Source organism: Haemaphysalis longicornis, unplaced genomic scaffold, assembly GCF_048455015.1.
Source record: "Haemaphysalis longicornis isolate Haplotype H1 unplaced genomic scaffold, Haemaphysalis longicornis Haplotype H1 scaffold_1, whole genome shotgun sequence".
Lineage (NCBI taxonomy): Eukaryota > Metazoa > Arthropoda > Arachnida > Ixodida > Ixodidae > Haemaphysalis > Haemaphysalis longicornis.
The window spans coordinates 371,662,250-371,679,898 of NW_027526203.1; the positions used below are offsets into that span (position 1 = coordinate 371,662,250).

General features: G+C 43.8%; 1 protein-coding gene across 1 annotated transcript; it reads left to right on the top strand.

The window, feature by feature from the left end:
• Positions 1-2,098: 2,098 nt before the first annotated feature.
• Mrpl39 (mitochondrial ribosomal protein L39) lies at positions 2,099-15,296 on the top strand. The gene is made up of 10 exons (XM_077686335.1): positions 2,099-2,291; positions 2,738-2,947; positions 4,919-5,058; positions 5,236-5,335; positions 6,783-6,844; positions 9,364-9,476; positions 13,267-13,414; positions 14,208-14,279; positions 14,381-14,428; positions 14,783-15,296. Exons 1-10 carry the CDS (start codon positions 2,225-2,227, stop codon positions 14,966-14,968), a joined length of 1,146 nt encoding a protein of 381 aa, XP_077542461.1. The 5' UTR covers positions 2,099-2,224; the 3' UTR covers positions 14,969-15,296.
• The last annotated feature ends 2,353 nt before the right edge of the window (positions 15,297-17,649 follow it).

The window sequence follows — 17,649 nt, forward strand, 5'->3', positions numbered from 1 at the left end:
CGCTTTTTCTTTTTCGTCTAGCTCTGTGCCGTACCCATGCAGGTATGGAGCGCTGCCTACCCCGGAAGTACCCACCCATCATCCCGAATACCTCAGAGGCTACACTAGAAAGGTTCAACCATGCTAGGAAGGCTCTTAGGGACATAAACAGCACTCTTTCACCAGAGAAGGTTCTGGCCACCTTGGTGTAGTAGTTGGCCGCCACCTCCCATGACTGATCAACTCAACTCTCAGCCCTCAGTCCCCAGCAGCTGTAGAGCGCCTGTACACGGTGGTCGTCAGAACAGCGATACAGCAGAGGGTGCTAAGAATCTCTGGGTCCAGACAGGCCGCCTTTGGAACTTGACCCTGGCAACGTTCAGTGCACACACCTTGCCTTGTGAGGGAAGCGTAGCTGTACCACTAGAGGAGCTGTCGGACATTAAGTGGTATATTACAGGGTTAAGCTAAGTTAGAAGGACAGGAGAAGGCTTCATGGAGCTCACTAGCGGGCATATTCTGTGGTACAGTGGACCCCAAGCGAAGAAAGAACACGGGCTGGGATTTTTAATCCACAGAGAAATAGCCGGAAACATGGAGGAGTTTTTCAGCATTAGCGAGTGAGTCACGGCTGTTGTGATCAAGTAAACAAGTGATACAGGTTAAAGATAGTACAGGCCTATGCGTCAACAACCAGCTATGATGACGAAGCCGTAGAGCTTCTACGAGGACGCCGAATCAGCATGAAGGCAACAGCGCAGTTGACGATTGTGATGGAAGACATTAGCATCCTGAACGCTCTACAAAGCCACCCTGCCCCCCACCCCCCGAAGTCCACATAGTCTGGACCCCAGGCCACGCATCCCTAGAGGGGAATAAAGCAGCTCGCGCCACTGCCCACGAGCATACCTTCTGGGCCTTCCCCTTGTTGGCAGACCGATCGATGACCTCCAGCAACGACCTTCCAAGGAGATACACGGATGTTCTCACCCACTACCGATTGAAGCGCCGCATCTACCTCCCATCATACATTAAGATGACCAGAGAGGGCGCCATTACCCTCAGACAGCTACCCCACGGAACACTATTCCATGCCATCTACCCAACATACACACCGACTTGTCAACACTGCCCCACACCCAACACTCTTTACCATATGGTCTGGGAGTGCCGACAATCACCATCATTAACCCCCTACAAAACCCAACCCTGGAGCAATGGGAGGACCAGCTGACCAGCTCTGGACAGGGCCTGCCGGGCAGCCAAGGACCAAGGCTTCTAGACTAAGAAGGCCTTCCACAATGGAACTCGTACAGTTAAATAAATGTTTATTCCTCCTCCCTCTTCCTTCAGTTGTACTTCATGCCAGCCTTTTTTTTTTTTTTTTTTTTTTTCAAATTTCTCCCTGATTTCTTATCTGCTTTTTCCCACCTATTTTACTAACGTCTACTGCTTAAATTTCTAATCCACTTTTTACGAAGCTGGACGCCTCCCTCACTGAGGACTACGGAGGAAAGAAAATGCTGAGGACTGGTCGCATGAGTCAGGCACAGGCCGTGCACAGGTCTGCAGGCCAAATCGAAGAGGCCTGACACATGGTTTCTGGCGCCCTCCCGCAGCGTTTGCGCACAAACACGCCCGGGCTTGGAAAAGCAATGCACCTCTTTAGTATTATCGAAGAACTTTTTCTTCGTGATCTCCCGCTTACCTATTGTGCAGATTTGGGAATTCTTTGCTTGCATTCTTTTTTCGCAGTTCGAATTGCGCGGGGCCACCTGCGGCCGCGCCAGGGGTTTCCAGAACAAAACACGCGGCCTTTTTTAAACTCGCAGCAAGGAAGTTAGTTTCATAGAGTTTTATAGTATACAACTGTATGGTTATAAAGCATGCAGGATGTTTGGTTCCCAGTGCGCTGTGTGCGCAAGCACATAGTAACAAAAACCGACACCAAACATTCTTTATGCTTTTTTTTTTCAACACAGTAGTGAGCCATGTTTCTTTTCAGAAGATTTTTGAGGGCAATTAGTTATATTTTCTGGCAGTCAAAGAGGATAAAATGCCCGTCGAAGCTCACGTTTTTTCCTATTTGCATTGGCAGCGCCAGCAGCACTTAGTGATCGACATCATCTTGTGGCAGGTTGAGCAGTTCGTCCGTCGTGAATGAAGATGTGTACCGCAAATTAAGAGCAAGTTTTCAGTAACAAAAAAGGATAAGAGGCTACAGGCTACTTTCAAAAGGGCAACAATGTCGCTGAACTCGACAAATCGCGTGTTTTGTCTTCTTAAACGAACATGTTTGGGCCAAAGATACCGTAAGTAATTACACAAACTTTACCCGGGCGATGAGCGTTCAGAGGACAAACTTTGCCGCACGTGTAGTGGCCTTACTTTTTTTATTTATGGCTATATTTTGGTCGTAGGACTCTCGAATTTCATAGAATATGTTGATGGACTTACGTTTTTGTACTGCTGAAACCAGTAAACGCTGCTATCATTCGTTGCGTGGTATGTGGTACGCCAGTGCAGAAAGTATGAGGTTGCACGAGGTAGCTCATTCAGCGGCCAAACATAGCGATTGTGCTCTGTATACAAAAATGTTTGGCCTGAAGAACAAAAAAAAAAAAAAAAAGAAGCTTGCAAACTTGGACTGTTCATTCGCGTATTTCTTAAGCCGTCCTGAGCGTTGGCACATTTTTCAAATTTGGCTTCAGTGAAGTAGTCTGCTACATTTGGTCCTGTTACATTTGCTTTGTGGCAGTCTGCTCCTCGTCGGTGGCTACCAACGAGTCCCGTTTGACCAATGAGGCAGTGCGGAAGAAGCGCGATGCCTTGTTCACTGCCGAGAAGGAGCGCCAAGCGTCCCTGATTACGCGTGTGGAGAAGATTGAAGTGCGCTATGTGGGACCGATGGAGAACTGCACCCTCATCATGAACAAGGGAATTTCCACACCGTATGACTGTGCCAGGCGTAAGTGCTGGTGCCATTGAATGTTGCAGAAGCTTTCTTTCTAGAAATTGCCTCAAGTACCGTTTTGGATTGTACTCTTGCTACGTGAAAACAAATTCACTGCCATTTCCCCTAAACCGCGCCAATACATAGAAATCAATGTGTCGGCTAGTTGTGAATGGAGGGTGAGGAGTCTTGTGTGGTAGTATACAGTTTTAGTACATCACAGTTATTTACAGAATCTGGGAAATTGCCTTGTGGTGGGCGCCTGCCATATTAAACGGCATTTTCGAAACTTTAATTTGCGTAAATAACTTTTTTGTGTGTGTACTTTGTGCTCACGCTTGTCAAGGTCAGTGCGCGAGAAAAATTGGATTTCTGACACACTAACCACACTGCCGTAAGCATTGATGACTTTTGAGAAATGCTCTATGGGACAAATTCAACCATCTAGGTTGATAGTTCTTGAATTTGGAGTGAGCTTTCCCATTTCAAAACGCAACAATAGATAACTAAATGTTTTTGCTTACGTTTGTCAATCCACTGCTTTCTTTTTGCACGCTATGTCATGCCCTGTGTGTCAAATATGGTATGAATGGCAGTAGAAGGGCTCTGCGTTATTAAAAGGTGTGGCACAATGCAGCTACATCTACTTGTTTCACGCCTTTCTTTTTAACGCTGGATGTGCCATGAGTGAAAAAAGCAGCCAGTCTTTGAAGCCTCTTGTGTGAAAGAATGCTATGCCAGCAACAAAGAGAACGCATCTTTCTTGCTGGCAAAAATGTTCCTGATGCTACACTACGCCACCCTGTTCAACTGTGTGTGCTTGCTGCTGTATGTGTAGTTGTGTTGGTGTAGGCATGGATAAAGCAGAACCATTAGTTTCTCAGAAGTCTAGTGTATAACTTGCAGCCTTGTTTAGTTTAACTAAAGGTAACTTACTACATGGTCATTTAATGTTCTTAAAAGGCCAACTGCACTCAAATTTCACCTCAACCAAATTTACTTTGAACGTACAGTAAGTACCACCAAACCAACTGGGACATGACTGGTAGCCCCGTGAAATGCATTGTTAATTAGTTATAAACATTCAAAAGAGCTCCGTCGCAGGAGACGGTGCACCTGCCGGCAGATTGCGCAAACAGCCATGAAGCGGAGCGGAAGTGACATTGCGGCCGGCCCTGTGCTTTTCCCTACGGCCAGCCAGGAGAACCAGTCAAGCTCCGCTGGGCGTGCTTGTGCTAGAACTGCGGCGAGAGTGAAGCATTGTGCGCAGATTTGCCCTGGCCGGCTGGCTGCATGCTACCGCTTGCTCGCCGGCTGGAATGTCACTTCGGCCTGGCCGTAATGGCTGAACTGTCCTCAATTTTGCTTTCGAAATCTCCGATTTTTTATGGTCGTTTGTGCCGTGGATACGCATATTTCAACTGTCATTTTATATCTTGCAGTCTTTTTAGGCAGGCTATACAGAAATAATGTTTTCAGGAGGTTAAAATTTTGAGTGCAGTTGGCCTTTAAGCTAAAGCTGTGGTAGTTATTTATATACATTTTTAGATGATTCAGCCAAATCATTAAACTTTGACCTTTCATAGTTATTTTAAAATTCTTAATTTGAAGCACAGGATCATACCGCATGAGCAAGGCATATAGTTTTCAACCTGCTGTGTGTACAGCTATATACAGCACCTGATCCCTGGGTGTGCAGCTATATATAGAAATGGTTTGCTTAAGAGTAACATCACATAGCATACATGCGCATATATTTAATTATATTGGTCTCTCTGGATGGCTTGTACCTTTTTTTGATTGCACATAGTGAGTCTGTGTTTGTTGAGCTTGTAAGTTGATGAAAGTGCGACGGAGCAGGCGTAAATAACAGCTGGACTAAGCTTGCTTATGAAGATCGGCACCAGCTCAATTGAGATGGGATGTCGCCTTCTCTTTTCTGCACGAACGCTGAGTCCGTCTCTTATTATGTGCATTGTTCGACAGACATTCATGAGAGCCTGGTGCAGCGAGCAGCTGTTGCCGAGGTTGATGGCGAGTCGTGGGACATGAGCAGGCCATTGACACAGGACTGTCAGCTCACATTCAACTTTTACAAGGACCCAAACCCTTACTTTGCCAACAAGGTGAACTGTTTTGATCTGCTCTTCTGATCTCTCTTGTTCCCCCTCTTTTTCTCTCATCTGGGGAGGAAATGTGCTCACCTCATCATACATACTTCAGGTTGCTGAAACATTGATTGGCAGGTGCAGCGAGTTGTTCATGTGACATTGAGCTCGATTTTGACATTGTGCTGTTTGCAGGCTTTTTGGCGAACTGGCAGCTTCCTTCTTGGTTACATTGTGGAGCGTGCTTTCAAGGATCAGTACTTTGTGCAGCTTCACAGTTGGCCACCACCCCAAGGTTGGTATCTTGCCACTCCATGCTGGGCATTGATGCCCTGGTTCTGGTTAGAGAAGTGTCATAAGGGGCACATTTTGATCGCTTCTCGGCATAATTCGGCTGCTGATGTACGGAGGGTTTCTCTTTTTTTTTTATTTGCTAGGTGCCACTTATAGGGGCTGCTCGTCAGTTTAAACTGGAGGAGTTACAATTAAAGTAGTACTGACATGAAATTTCAAAGCTGACATAACTGTGTAAAAGGCTTCCTTTGTGTATGGAGATATCTCCCAGGAAAGTTTAACAGTAACCGTTTGGTATAGCATATTTTGAATGCATTTTAATCTTTGCGTGCACAAGAAAGCTCAGAACGGATACCCTTTCGCAATCGGCATCAGCATGATGCCATCTGCTCCACCTGACCCCAAACTGTCGACGTGAGGGCCCCCATGATGTGGCCAACGCGCTTGCTGCGGTTGGCGCGCGCTGCTCCGGCATGTGTAACACACCACAGGCTTTGAAACTGACGTCATGCTGCCCGGACGCGTGGAGATGGTGGAGACCACGGGCGGTGACCACGGGCGGTCTGTGCGCACGCGCGTGTTCACACCGGCAGTGGTGCGCCCAGAACAGTGACATCACGAGCACCCTCCTGTCATGGCGGCCGCCTGGGTGTTCGTTTTGTCGAAACCGAAACTGACAGAAATAAACGAGCCTGTAAATAATTATTTACACTGCGACCGGCTGTCCAATGTGCCATTCTATGGTTAGTGGACTGGTAGGCACCCATAACAGGGAATAAAACGTAACAAGAAAATTTTGGGTCAGTACTCCTTTAAGGAACTACATCAGTAGGCCTCTGTAGCAGTCCTTGTTGCTGCTTCATACATTCAGCTCACATTTTTTTTGCTGCAGTGTCAATTATGCAGTCTGTGTAATTCAAACTAATGCTGCTGAAAGCTGTTCCCCTCTGGCAGCAGTACATGGACCACTGAGTAAGAAGTCATCAGAAGCATTGGAGGAATTGTCTGCATCATTAAAAAATATGAACAATCGATGCATTCATTTTTTTTTTCTTGCTTAATTCTTTGCATGCTGATGTTGCTACTGAACATTATTATAGATGAACAACCTAAATTGTGTAATAGAACCAGCTGGCACATTCTTGCCAGCTGACATAGGTTTGTAAAATTGAATGCCATGTTGAGCTAATGAGCCATGGTGTTTATTTTTAAGAATTGGCTCCATGAGAATTTACTTAACCTCCTTTGTTGCTTTATAGTATACATGTGTGTATGTAAGTTGCCTTCTTGACATCACAGTACTTTGTTTGCATAAATAATCATTTAAATGGTGATATTGTTTTGCATTCAGGGTCAAGAATTAAAGCTTAAAGCTGTAACTAAAGGTTGTTTCAGCTGCAGTCATTTTATTGTATTTTATTTACACATCAAATTCGTTCTCTTTGCAGTGAAGTCTGGAAGCTTTGTGTACAACGTGGACCTTGGGATAGAAAACTGGGAACCCCGTCGGGTGAGTCATTTACGGGTTTTTTCATTTACTTCATGGGCAGCAGGCTATTTTATTTTCAGAACTTTTATTGTTTGTTGTTCTCGTTTTGCAAAATGTAATTTTTCAAAAGTCAACTGGAAACTACTTAGGCCAACAAGCAAGGGCTATCTTGTTCTTGATTGTGAACAGAAGGGTATGCGTCACTCAGTTCTGTCAAAGTAGTGTGGTCATGGTGCAAGCAAGTTGTGCAGATGGGCAACAAGGTTACTTAAAACATTGTCTACATTTTTTACAGAGGTAGCGCTGAGCCCATACTTAAGTTTTTGTGACTGCTCTGGTGGTGCATGAAGCCACGTGCTCCCATTGTTCACTCCCAAAGAAAACAACGTACTTCGAAATTAATAGAGATGCCCCACCCCCATAAGAAACCCGCCTTGTTATTTGGAGTAATTATCTGTTTATTTTTTCTTTTTTCAAGCATGTCAAATGGTTTGCGGTTGCACAATTAGAAATAACCCACCACTTTTTGCTATCTCCATATTTGTTCTGCCTGTTTAGTGGGCCATGTTTTGGGGTTTTATAATAGTACAGTACAGCCCACTTATAGCGAACCCAGTTTTAATGGAATAGCGGCTATAACGAACAAATCTCCGTGTCCCGTTACCATTTGTATACATGGATTTTGTGTCCAGATATAGCGAAAAGCAGATATAACGAACTGATTTAAGTTTCCCGATGCGGCGTTCATTAAAAGTGGGCTCGACTGTACTACATTAAAGGGACACTGAAAAAAGTTTTAAGCATTGTGTAATCACTTTGTAAGTTGACACCATTTGAGTGAAGGAAGCATTAAGAAAACAGGGAGTAGTGGAGACAAACATAGTGCTCTTGGAGGATATAGTATACAAGAAATTTACGAGCACGATAACCATTCGGAGGAAGAGTGGGAAGTTCCCTATTTGGAAGGGCGTCAGACTAGGGGACACCATCTCACCAAAGTTGTTTACATGTCTAGAAGGGGTATTGGGTATTTAGAAAGTTTGATTGGGAGAAGCCAGAGATATGAGTAAATGGAGAAAATTCGAGCATCTTAAAGTTTACTCGTGACATCGTTTCTTCAGTGATTTGGGAGACCTGCAAGGAATGCTCTAGAAACTGTACAGGCTAGGGAGCATTCAAAAAGCACTGTCAAGTAATGGACAGTAGACTACATATATCACTGAGAAGATATACAACCATTGTGTACTCGCAATGATGACTTACGGAGCAGGAACTTGGGACTTGCTGGGCACCTTCGAAGAAAACTTAGGTCGGCCCAACCAACCACGGGAACAAGGATGATTGGAGTGATGCTTTGGGATAGGAAACTTGTGTATTAGATTAGGGGGTGAACTCAGCCGGAAGACTGCTTAGCTCAACAAAGAAAGAGATGTAGCTGGGCTGGGCATGTAATGCCGACAGCCGACAGCCTGTTGGCCACCAGGGCATGCCATTGTGAGATAGTAACAGACTGAAGACTCAACGAAGCTATGAAATAAGGAAATTTAGCTGCAAAGAATGCATTTGGAGAGTGGAGTGTAGAGGCAGTTGGAAGTCTGTGGGAGAATTCTTTGTTAGGCAGTGGACATAATTAGGCTGCTGCTGATGAAGATGGTGATGTAGCCTCTGTTGTGAGTTTTTTCATGTATCTTTCATGTGGAAAGAGCATTCGAATTTACCCACCACGGTGGCTCAGTGGCTAAGGTGTTGCGCTGCTGAGCACGAGGATGCGGGTTTGGTTCCCGGCCATGGCAGCTGCTTTTCCGATGGAGGCGAAAAGCAAGAACGCCCGTGTGTGCGAGATTTCGGCGCATGTTAAAGATCCCCACTACGGCGCACCTCATCGTCTATGTTGTGTCGGCGCGTTAAACCCTATACAATCAATCAAGCATTCGAATTTTCCGTTTTTGTTGCACGTCTCCTCCTCGTTAATTTGGCGAAATCGGCAGGGAGGACAGGCTTGTAAGTCTGTATATAAGTAAGCAAGGCGTTGCTTGCATAAAATCATGAAAATGCAAACTTGCAGCCAACACTCTTGCAGCGCTGTGTTATCTGTGCACTGTTGATGCATTGATTGCTGACTTAACCCTTTTTTAAGTTTTAAAAAAGGAATAAAAAAAACTGATGGGGCTGCACAAGACTTGTTACAGTGGTGCTCTTTAGCAGAAATTGTTAAAGCAATATTATCTGCAGTAATTTGTTGCAAAAAATAAACATTCCTTTAGTGACAAATTAAGCTCTCTTTCAAATTAGTTTTTGTGTATTACATTAGAGTGCAAGTGGATTTCACCTTGTGCAAGACAGTGTTGCCTTCGCTTTGGCAGAACAACCATTAGTGAAAAGAAAAAAGTGCAATGATATGAGCTAATCAAAGCAGGTGGGTAATAAATTGCAGTCTGTCCTCTACATTCTATTCAGCTCGACACAAAGGGCTCCTTGAACTGGTGCATTTCAAGATAGCTCATAGTGGTTTAGGGCAACAAATTCACATTTTTTTCCAGGATGAGTTGGATGTGCTATCGGGAATGGGAAGACGGCTAGCAACCAAGCCACACAGATTTGAGCGGCTGGAAGTGGACGCTTCACTTGCTCTGCGGATGTTTGAAGACAACAAGTGGGTACTTTTACTGTTCTCTTGACTCACCTTTTGCACAATTGAGCGACTTAATTGATTGCAAATAGAAGTACTCCATAACACATTTATTCTCGACTTTATTTCTTTTGGCCTAGCTGCTTATGCAATGCAAAATCTGCTAAATTATTGTGCCAGGCTATGGTAGTGCCAACATGTCCTTCTTAATTGCAAAAAAAGCAGTTCAAAAAATAGGACTGGAAAAACAACAGATATAGACAAACGCAGTGCTGTGTCTCTGTTGTTTCAGTCTTGTTTCTTGCGCCATCTTCGTATAGTGAACCTTTACCAACTGTACCACCTTCGTGTACTTATACATTTCTTACTGATGTTTTTTTTTTAAGAGGATAGGGCCACAATTTTTATAATTCTACTGATGCTTTCGTATCTAGGCTGCTTGGAAGCTGCTGCACTAATGACGTAATGTAGGGGTGCCTGAATAACTGAAGCTTTGAAATGTTAAAGTAAATAACATAATATTTTGTTTGGCTTCAAATTGAATAGCACTATTAGAGAATTTCGCATATGTTCGAAGTTACTTTGATGTCTGAAAAGGCAAATGGGCAGTTGTTTCAATAAACTCGGACGTGTAAAGTTATGCCTTGTTGGAAATGAGAAACGCCCCTCTAAAATACATGCAAAATATACTCCTTGCAACGAGTTAAGGATGCCCATGGCACTGGATGCGTACCGTCAGCATTTACGATTGACCGCTGCAAACATACAGTGGTTTTCCCCACTGGTGGTGACACGTTTTCCCTCAGTGCACCGGTGACGTGCAGCTAAGTGGCAAGGGGAAGGTGCTTTGGGGAGTGCAACTTAACTCCTTGCCATTGGTCCAACTGCACCCTGATGCTCCTCTTTATCCATCCTAATACAGTGGTTGTGCTTTAAGCTGCCCCAGTCAACAGACTTTAGATAAGAAAGCCCTGCTACAAACTTGGTTTTCTAATCAAATTATGTGCAAACTTGATCTTTTTTTTTTTAACCTGTAGTGTTTTTTTATATATGTATGTGTATATATATAGCATTGGAAAGAGGTAATATTGGCCAGTTTTGTACTCCTAGACACCACGATAAAGCTTTTTCTAACAAACTGGCATTGGCTTTGCGCTGGGAACAGCTAGTTTGCAGACCGTTGCAGTTTATCATCATGCACTTGCATCAATTTCGGTCTCAACTCTTTCTTTATATAATCATAAAATGCCCTTTGCCGAAGTCATATTTGCAGTTCTTGTGTATGTGGTTCAAGTGTGTTTTCAAAGTAAAATTCATGCATTTTTACTACCGGGAAGGGGACTCACAAGCAGAGAGTCGGAAAGCAGGGATGATACCGTCATGCCAAGAGGACATGCATGAGACAATTTAATATACTAATATACAGGCAAATTTTTTTATGCCTTGCATTGCTTCATATGCAACTCTCTTTTCTAGAGCTGACATAAAAGTTCATGGAACTGCCATTTACTTTTTTTTTCAATGAGAGAGAACTGTGTAAATCACATAGCTTGTCCGAATGTATAGTTGTACCTAATCATATGAATATACTGAAACACCTGTACTTGAAGTCACTGAATGAGATGAAAGTTACCGCATATAAAATATAATACCACAATAAAGCCATACAGGATAGTTTTCCTGTGTTTGTTCTGTGCCTAAAAATAATTTTGCAAATCTTTTAAATGAGCCTTTTATTTTTTCTGTGAGGTAATTACTGAAGCATGCTTCAGAAAATGTAAATTTCAGCTTTCTTATTGAAATTGCTAAATATTCATTTCGATTCAGAACTATTCAAACAAACATTCATTTTGTATTTTATTCTAAAGCAAAAAATCACTGTTCGCACACCTGTGCTGTAATGTATTCACATTTTTTTACAATAATAATGTGATTGGCACAGTTAATTATGGAAATGAGGGCTGGAAAGTTGTGTGTGTGTAGTGCCCACATGTGGCCATGGCACTGTAGAGAAAAGGTTACCTACTATTACCTACAGTAACAAAAAGTTAACTTTTTGTTACTGTAGGTAATAGTATCTACCTAATTAAAAAAAGTCAAACCTTGACATCTGAGTACATATATGAGCAAGGCTTCTATAAAAGTTAAAGTGAGGTGATTCCTATAAATGAAAATATTTTTGATTGGTGGACTTGACTTTTCTTACTTATCCGCCACTTTGATATAAGTGTACCTGCATATATCCACACTTTTTGAGCATAAAAATCTTTGCTAGCTGTTCAATGGTGCCTGAGGAGACATGGGTCTGTTTCAGTGCTCCTTGTTATATTATCAGGTATCAGCAGTTGTTTATAATGTATGGCAGATGACCACTTGCTGTGGCACATCCGCTTCTTGGGATTGCAGCTATTACTTTCGAATTTATGGAGCTGGCAGGGCAGTCTTCTAACAATGGCTTCCAAGCTGTGAAAAGCTGCCACTGCTTCTGCCAGACCAGAGTGCAGCGTTAGGAGGCAGACAGCTCAACTGCTGCCATTTTTTTGTAGTGTGTTTTTAGCCTGCACCCTTCTTCGAAAGTTTTTCCAACTAGAATCACTGTGGGATCTAGAGTGAAATCTGTAGGCTCCTTACCCTTCCCCATGTCAGAGTTCTGCCTGTGAATCTCTGACGGCAGTAGTGTTGAATATCTGCATTCCTGCTAAAAGTCTGTATCAGTCCTGGTTATGTTCCTGTTTTGATTTGGCACATGGGTGCTTAGAAGTGGCGTCAAGGCTCAACAGACACTACTAGGAAAAAACAGCGCCGAAAAACAAAGCAAATGGAAGGAGAGACATTCACTGCGCTGAGTGGCAACTGATGCTTATTTAGAAGAAACAGTGTACATAGGCTAGTCCAGAAAAACGTAAAAACGGAAAAGAAAAAAGTAAGTTGATTGTGACGATGAAAGCGGTCCACATGTATTAAATCGATCAAGATTGCAAGTACCCAATTTCCCTCTCGAACAAGTTCAGAGAGGGGGTGCCGTCACACTTTTCTCCCGTTGTGTGGATTACTGTGTGTCTTTTCATCAATTTTTTGCACTGTTTTCTTCTAGTAGCATCATACAACAACTAGCCCACCTCAGTTCATGTGTTTAGCTCAACAGGCACTTGAGCTAAACACATGAACTGGAGAAGATTGATAGCTTTGAGAAATTGAATATGTGGTCACTGATTGTGAGTCAGTGCCACCTGACGAGACTAACTTACAACGAGATGCAAAGAATTAGACTGTGCCGACCCATGGCCTACGTAGTGCATCTGAAAATCACCCGCATGTAGTGTGTGTGGTATATCAACATGTGAATACATTTTGGAGTTTCGTTTGACGTTTCGTAAAGGTTTGGTGAAGTTAGGTAATTTCACTGTTTGGTTATGCATGTTAGACATCCAAACTTTGTTGTTGGTGGCATACGAGCCCTACAGACACAATTGAAGCAGTGAAAGCCCATTTGCGAATATCAAATTCTGATTTCGTATGGTGGCACCATAGCAGACAAGTAAAAAAGGGCAAGTGAAATTGGGTCATCACAGCCTGTTACCTAAACAGTCAGCTCAAGCTAGGTTTGTCTGCTTGCAGGCACCTTGAATTCAATACTTCTTTTTTCTTTTTTTCTTTTTTTTTTAATGGATTAGAAATGTGCACAGCTTTGCATGCCTACCCTTTCTTGCATGGTGGACAAGACACGAGCAGGTCGTCTCTTTAGCTTAAGATTACATAATTTGTGCGTGTGCTAACTGGCATTGATTGCACGGTGCAATCTTTTCTGCTACAGGCACAAGGCGGAGCAGATTCCACGAATAGCCGCAGCGTCCCCCAGTGGTAACACGGTGACATTGTATCGCTTGCTGGACCACGTGGACATCAGTGCTGGGCCGATGATTGGCTCCCTTGACCACATGGGCCGCTTCAAAGTGGTTGCGGTGAGTGACCCTGTCCTGTGTGTTTTGCCTGGGCCAGTACTTCATTGTAAATCCCTCTTTTCTGAACTCTTTGTCCTACGTACTCCTGGTAAAGCTAATAAACTGGACATGGGTAACGTGAATAAAGTAGCATCAATTTAGAAATTTCTTGCAAGGCGTCACAATCTTTTGGAGAGATGCAGCATGTCGTGGGGTTTAGAGGCCTTGCCATTGCAGACAGGTTTCAAGGGATACCAGTTCAGGCGCAATGCGACGCAGCAATGCCAAATGATTCTCGCCTTGCAGTTTTGCCTGATGTAGTGGCTGTGCTGAGGGAAGCATGTGGCAATATACACAGTCGCAGTGTGTCGGAGCTCAAAGAGGAGGGAGACGATGCAAATAAATGGTGGTTACCACTTCATAAATTCAAGGATTTCATGAACTCACTGGCTTAGGGTCTGGAAAATTATAATCTGCTTGTAAAGTTGAAAAGTTCATGAGTTCATGCTTTGTTAATTTGGGTTTCATCTGTGTGGGCTACAGTAGCACAGGCATTTTTCCTGTGCACCTTATTTAGGGCCCAAAATATTGCTTTGGAAATGTCCCTCCTTCTTTATGAAGGCCACAGTGATGCAAAGCTGGTATTTTAGAACGCCATGCGATCGTCACTGTCATCGTGTTTAAAAAAATGTTTTCATTACCGTGGCCAAAATAAGTGGCACATGAGAGAGCCTCATGTAGTTGTGTGTTCATTTTACGAGTGGAAATTAACTGACGAAGCAATTGTGTGGTTGCGATGTGCTCCTATTTTTAGGTTCATGCGATGGACACATCTGTGGGCCTGCTTTACCGTTTCCAGGGCATAGCCATACCTAGTTCATTTTCGGTAAGAGTGAAACACATTTACTTGCCATGATATTGAACCTTTTTCTTTATTGCTCCATTTCTTCATTTTATTGATGCTCTTTATATTTGGCTTGATTCCAGATGAGTGAATTTGCGTATAATATCTGCTGTGAAAGGGCACAGAGGATGGTGAGTTATTAGGCTCTTCAAATTTGGAATATGGTAAACAACTGAGAAGTCAGTTGGGAAACATTGCAGATCTGCATGGGCGTGGTCTTGACCAGGTATTTACTTCAGACTAGCTACTTATAGACTAAATCTTGCTCATTGTGACCAATACTAGCTTCTAGTTGAAGGGATATGCATTGAAAGGTGGCAGTCTATTGCCCATTCGTGCTATAACTGTGATTAATTGAAGCATAAATGCAATTGCACATAATTTTTAGTTCAGCAAAGTCAAGTTGTGCTGCACAAATTTTAAGGTTCACAGGGGAGAGAAATTTGTCACTGATTACCATGCCTTAATTCTGTTCCTGCTGGCAGAACTACTCTGGCCTTCCGCAAACTGAGCCTGAAGCAGACGAAGAACCCAGTGAAGAAAATGTGCACTTCAGAGACATGAGTGCTGAGGATGAGTGCGTCAAAAGTGAGGGCTCGTCAGGTGACACTCCCACAACCTCTGATGAAGCTGCCACACCAACAACACCCCAGCGTACCTCTTCTACCTGAAGAAGTAAAAGCTGCTGTCTCTCTACTGAACTGCACCGCTTCGGTGATGCTGATGGAGGCGGAATGTCTTAGCATTCTGGGGCCATTAAGGGAGCACGTTAGCTTAAATGGTGTGCATTCATTGTGTGTGCCTTTTTAAAGTTGCTGTTGCCGCGAATTCTACATTGGCAGGCATCGCAATGTGTACAGAGAACTGCTGCGCAGCCTTGCGACCTTGTGGCCAGTGTTAGCTTGCTAGCAGGCTTTGCACGTAACATCTGTAGGGAACCACATCTGTAGCAGGCACTTGTCATGTGGGCAATTAAAAGTCATGCTTCACTGCTCTCAATACATACTCCGGAGAACTTTGTTTCCACCGTTCTTTCTCATGTGTGTTGGCCTAAATGTGATGCTCATTTTTCCCATTTTTTTAACATCCATCTTTACTTTGTGCGACAGATGGTACGAAATCAAGACCAGCAACAACCACTAATTTTAGTGGCTGATTTAGTGCATACTTGTAAACATGAAAACATGAAATTCAAGGATTTGATAAACTCAGTACGGAACATTGCATACAAAAGATGTGGTTACAAGAGACACTCGGCTACTGAGGGCAATGTTTTTGACTCCCTAGAGAAATTCTTCACTATTTAGGAGAGACATGATGGAAGAGGGGCTGTATATGAAATACCTTGTGGAAAACTCCCCTAAAGATGAAGCTTGGGCCTTCATCCAAGAGACAGCAGTGGTTCAAAACTTTTTGTCTGCAGATAAGGACCTTTCATGCTCTGAGGAGCTGACAGATTATCTGGTCCTTGTGCAAGTAAATGGTGCCCTAGAGGATGAACCAGAGGAGGAGGATGATGAGGATATTGGAGGGATGTTGCAGTTGAGGCTGATGAACATCCAAGAGCACTTTAACGGTATTGTGTGAACAGGAAGGCCTGCAAAGTAAAGTGCTTTACCTGTAAAAGTTGGGAGAGAAACTAATGCAATCTGCAGTCCATAAAACTACTATGAATGAAGCCATAGTGGGCATTTTCTTGTCTAGCTTTCGAAATACGCTTTGATGCTGATGTATAATGAAGTGGTCTAGTCCAACTCCACAGTGTTTTTAGAATTTTTAGTTACAAGGGGCATGTCTCTCGGGTCCCTTGAGTGTCTCTTGTAACGAGGTTTTAGTGTAGGTGCTTGTTTTCTTTTTCCTACGCTCAATGACTATTTCTGAGTGTGCCTGGCTGTTGACAGTATGTATTTGGATTCAGCTGGATATTGGGGGGGGGGGGGTATCTGGTGTAGCCTGATTGGGTGCGGGAAGGTGTTTGTTTGCAGTAGTCTGAGTTGTTTCGTGGGACTTTGCGAGGCTTAGGTAATGTAGTGGGAGGGTCCACCGATTGAGCTTGTAATGTGTTATATTTGTTGGTACGTTGCAAGTGGTGTAGACTTAGTGCTACATCCTATGATGTTTGGTCGACAAGTTTTAGGGCCTTTTGACGGGCAAATTCGTTGCCCTCCATGGAGGCGTGTGCAGGCATCTGCGCAATCCTAGCTTTCTATCGGGCAGTTTGGTTGATAGCATGTGGTGCGTTGCTGGTGCCACCCAACCCAACCTGAAGCTCCTGCAGGCTTCCTGTGAGTCAGTTACGATCGCCGTGGCTTTTGTTTGCGTGAGGGCCGGTGCCACACCTAGCTAATCCGCTTCTTTGGTTGATGCGGTTATTAGGATGGCACTGACACGTTCTTTCTTTCTTTGTGGTGACTACCGCTGTCTCTGCTCTTTTAACATGGATTGTGGCTACATCCGTGTGGACCGTTTCCAGGAGGATGCCACATGACCTGTTCAAGGCTTTGGCTCTATCTTCATACTGACTGCAGAGGTGGACTTGGTGCATGTTCTCTGGCAATGGGTGGGGTATGATATGGTGTCACTACCGCTCAGAGAGCTCCTCTGTCGGCTTGATGTACGGGAGCTCCATCTCATTTGGTTCCACAGTTTTTGACCAGTTTTTGTCTTGCAGCCTTGCTCTCTGGCTTGATAGGTGGTACTCTATGTTGACCAGGCTTGTGACACCTCCTTCATAGTCTCGACCTCTTTGACAAGCAGTGATTCACCGTGGAGAAACTTCTTGGTCCTTTGTTGCGCTTTGCTAGAGAAAAGGGTACTCTTAAAGTGCCTATGTACCTCCTAGCTCCTGGGTCCTGTCTGATGTTTCGACGCATCCAGTCTCTCTCTCTCTCTCTCTCTCTCTCTCTCTCTCTCTCTCTCTCTCTCTCTCTCTCTCTCTCTTTTTTTTCAGGAGTGGCAGAGTCAAGTGTGCAACTATTAGTACAGCATTCTCACGTTCTCCAAGACAATTCTACAGCACTCATTGGGGTTTGGGGAGTCTTTTTTTTGTGTGTGTGTATTCTACAGGAAATTTTACCAGATATCATTGCGCAAATACCCTAAAATTGTGATTTCTTAAAGGGGCCCTGAAAGGCGTTTTGAGCACACTAAATGAAGTAGCGTAATCGTTAGATTGGGTCGTCAAGGTCATCTGGGCCAAGTATTACTCTTTTACGCGCAGCGGAAAGCTCACACTTTTGTTGCAAAGTTTGTCGCTTTTTTCTCACCCTTTCCTTCGTGTTTTTGGACGCCGCCATCTTCACATGTCTACATCATCGATTCCCAGATGTTCGTCATGAGCTAGACATCCTGC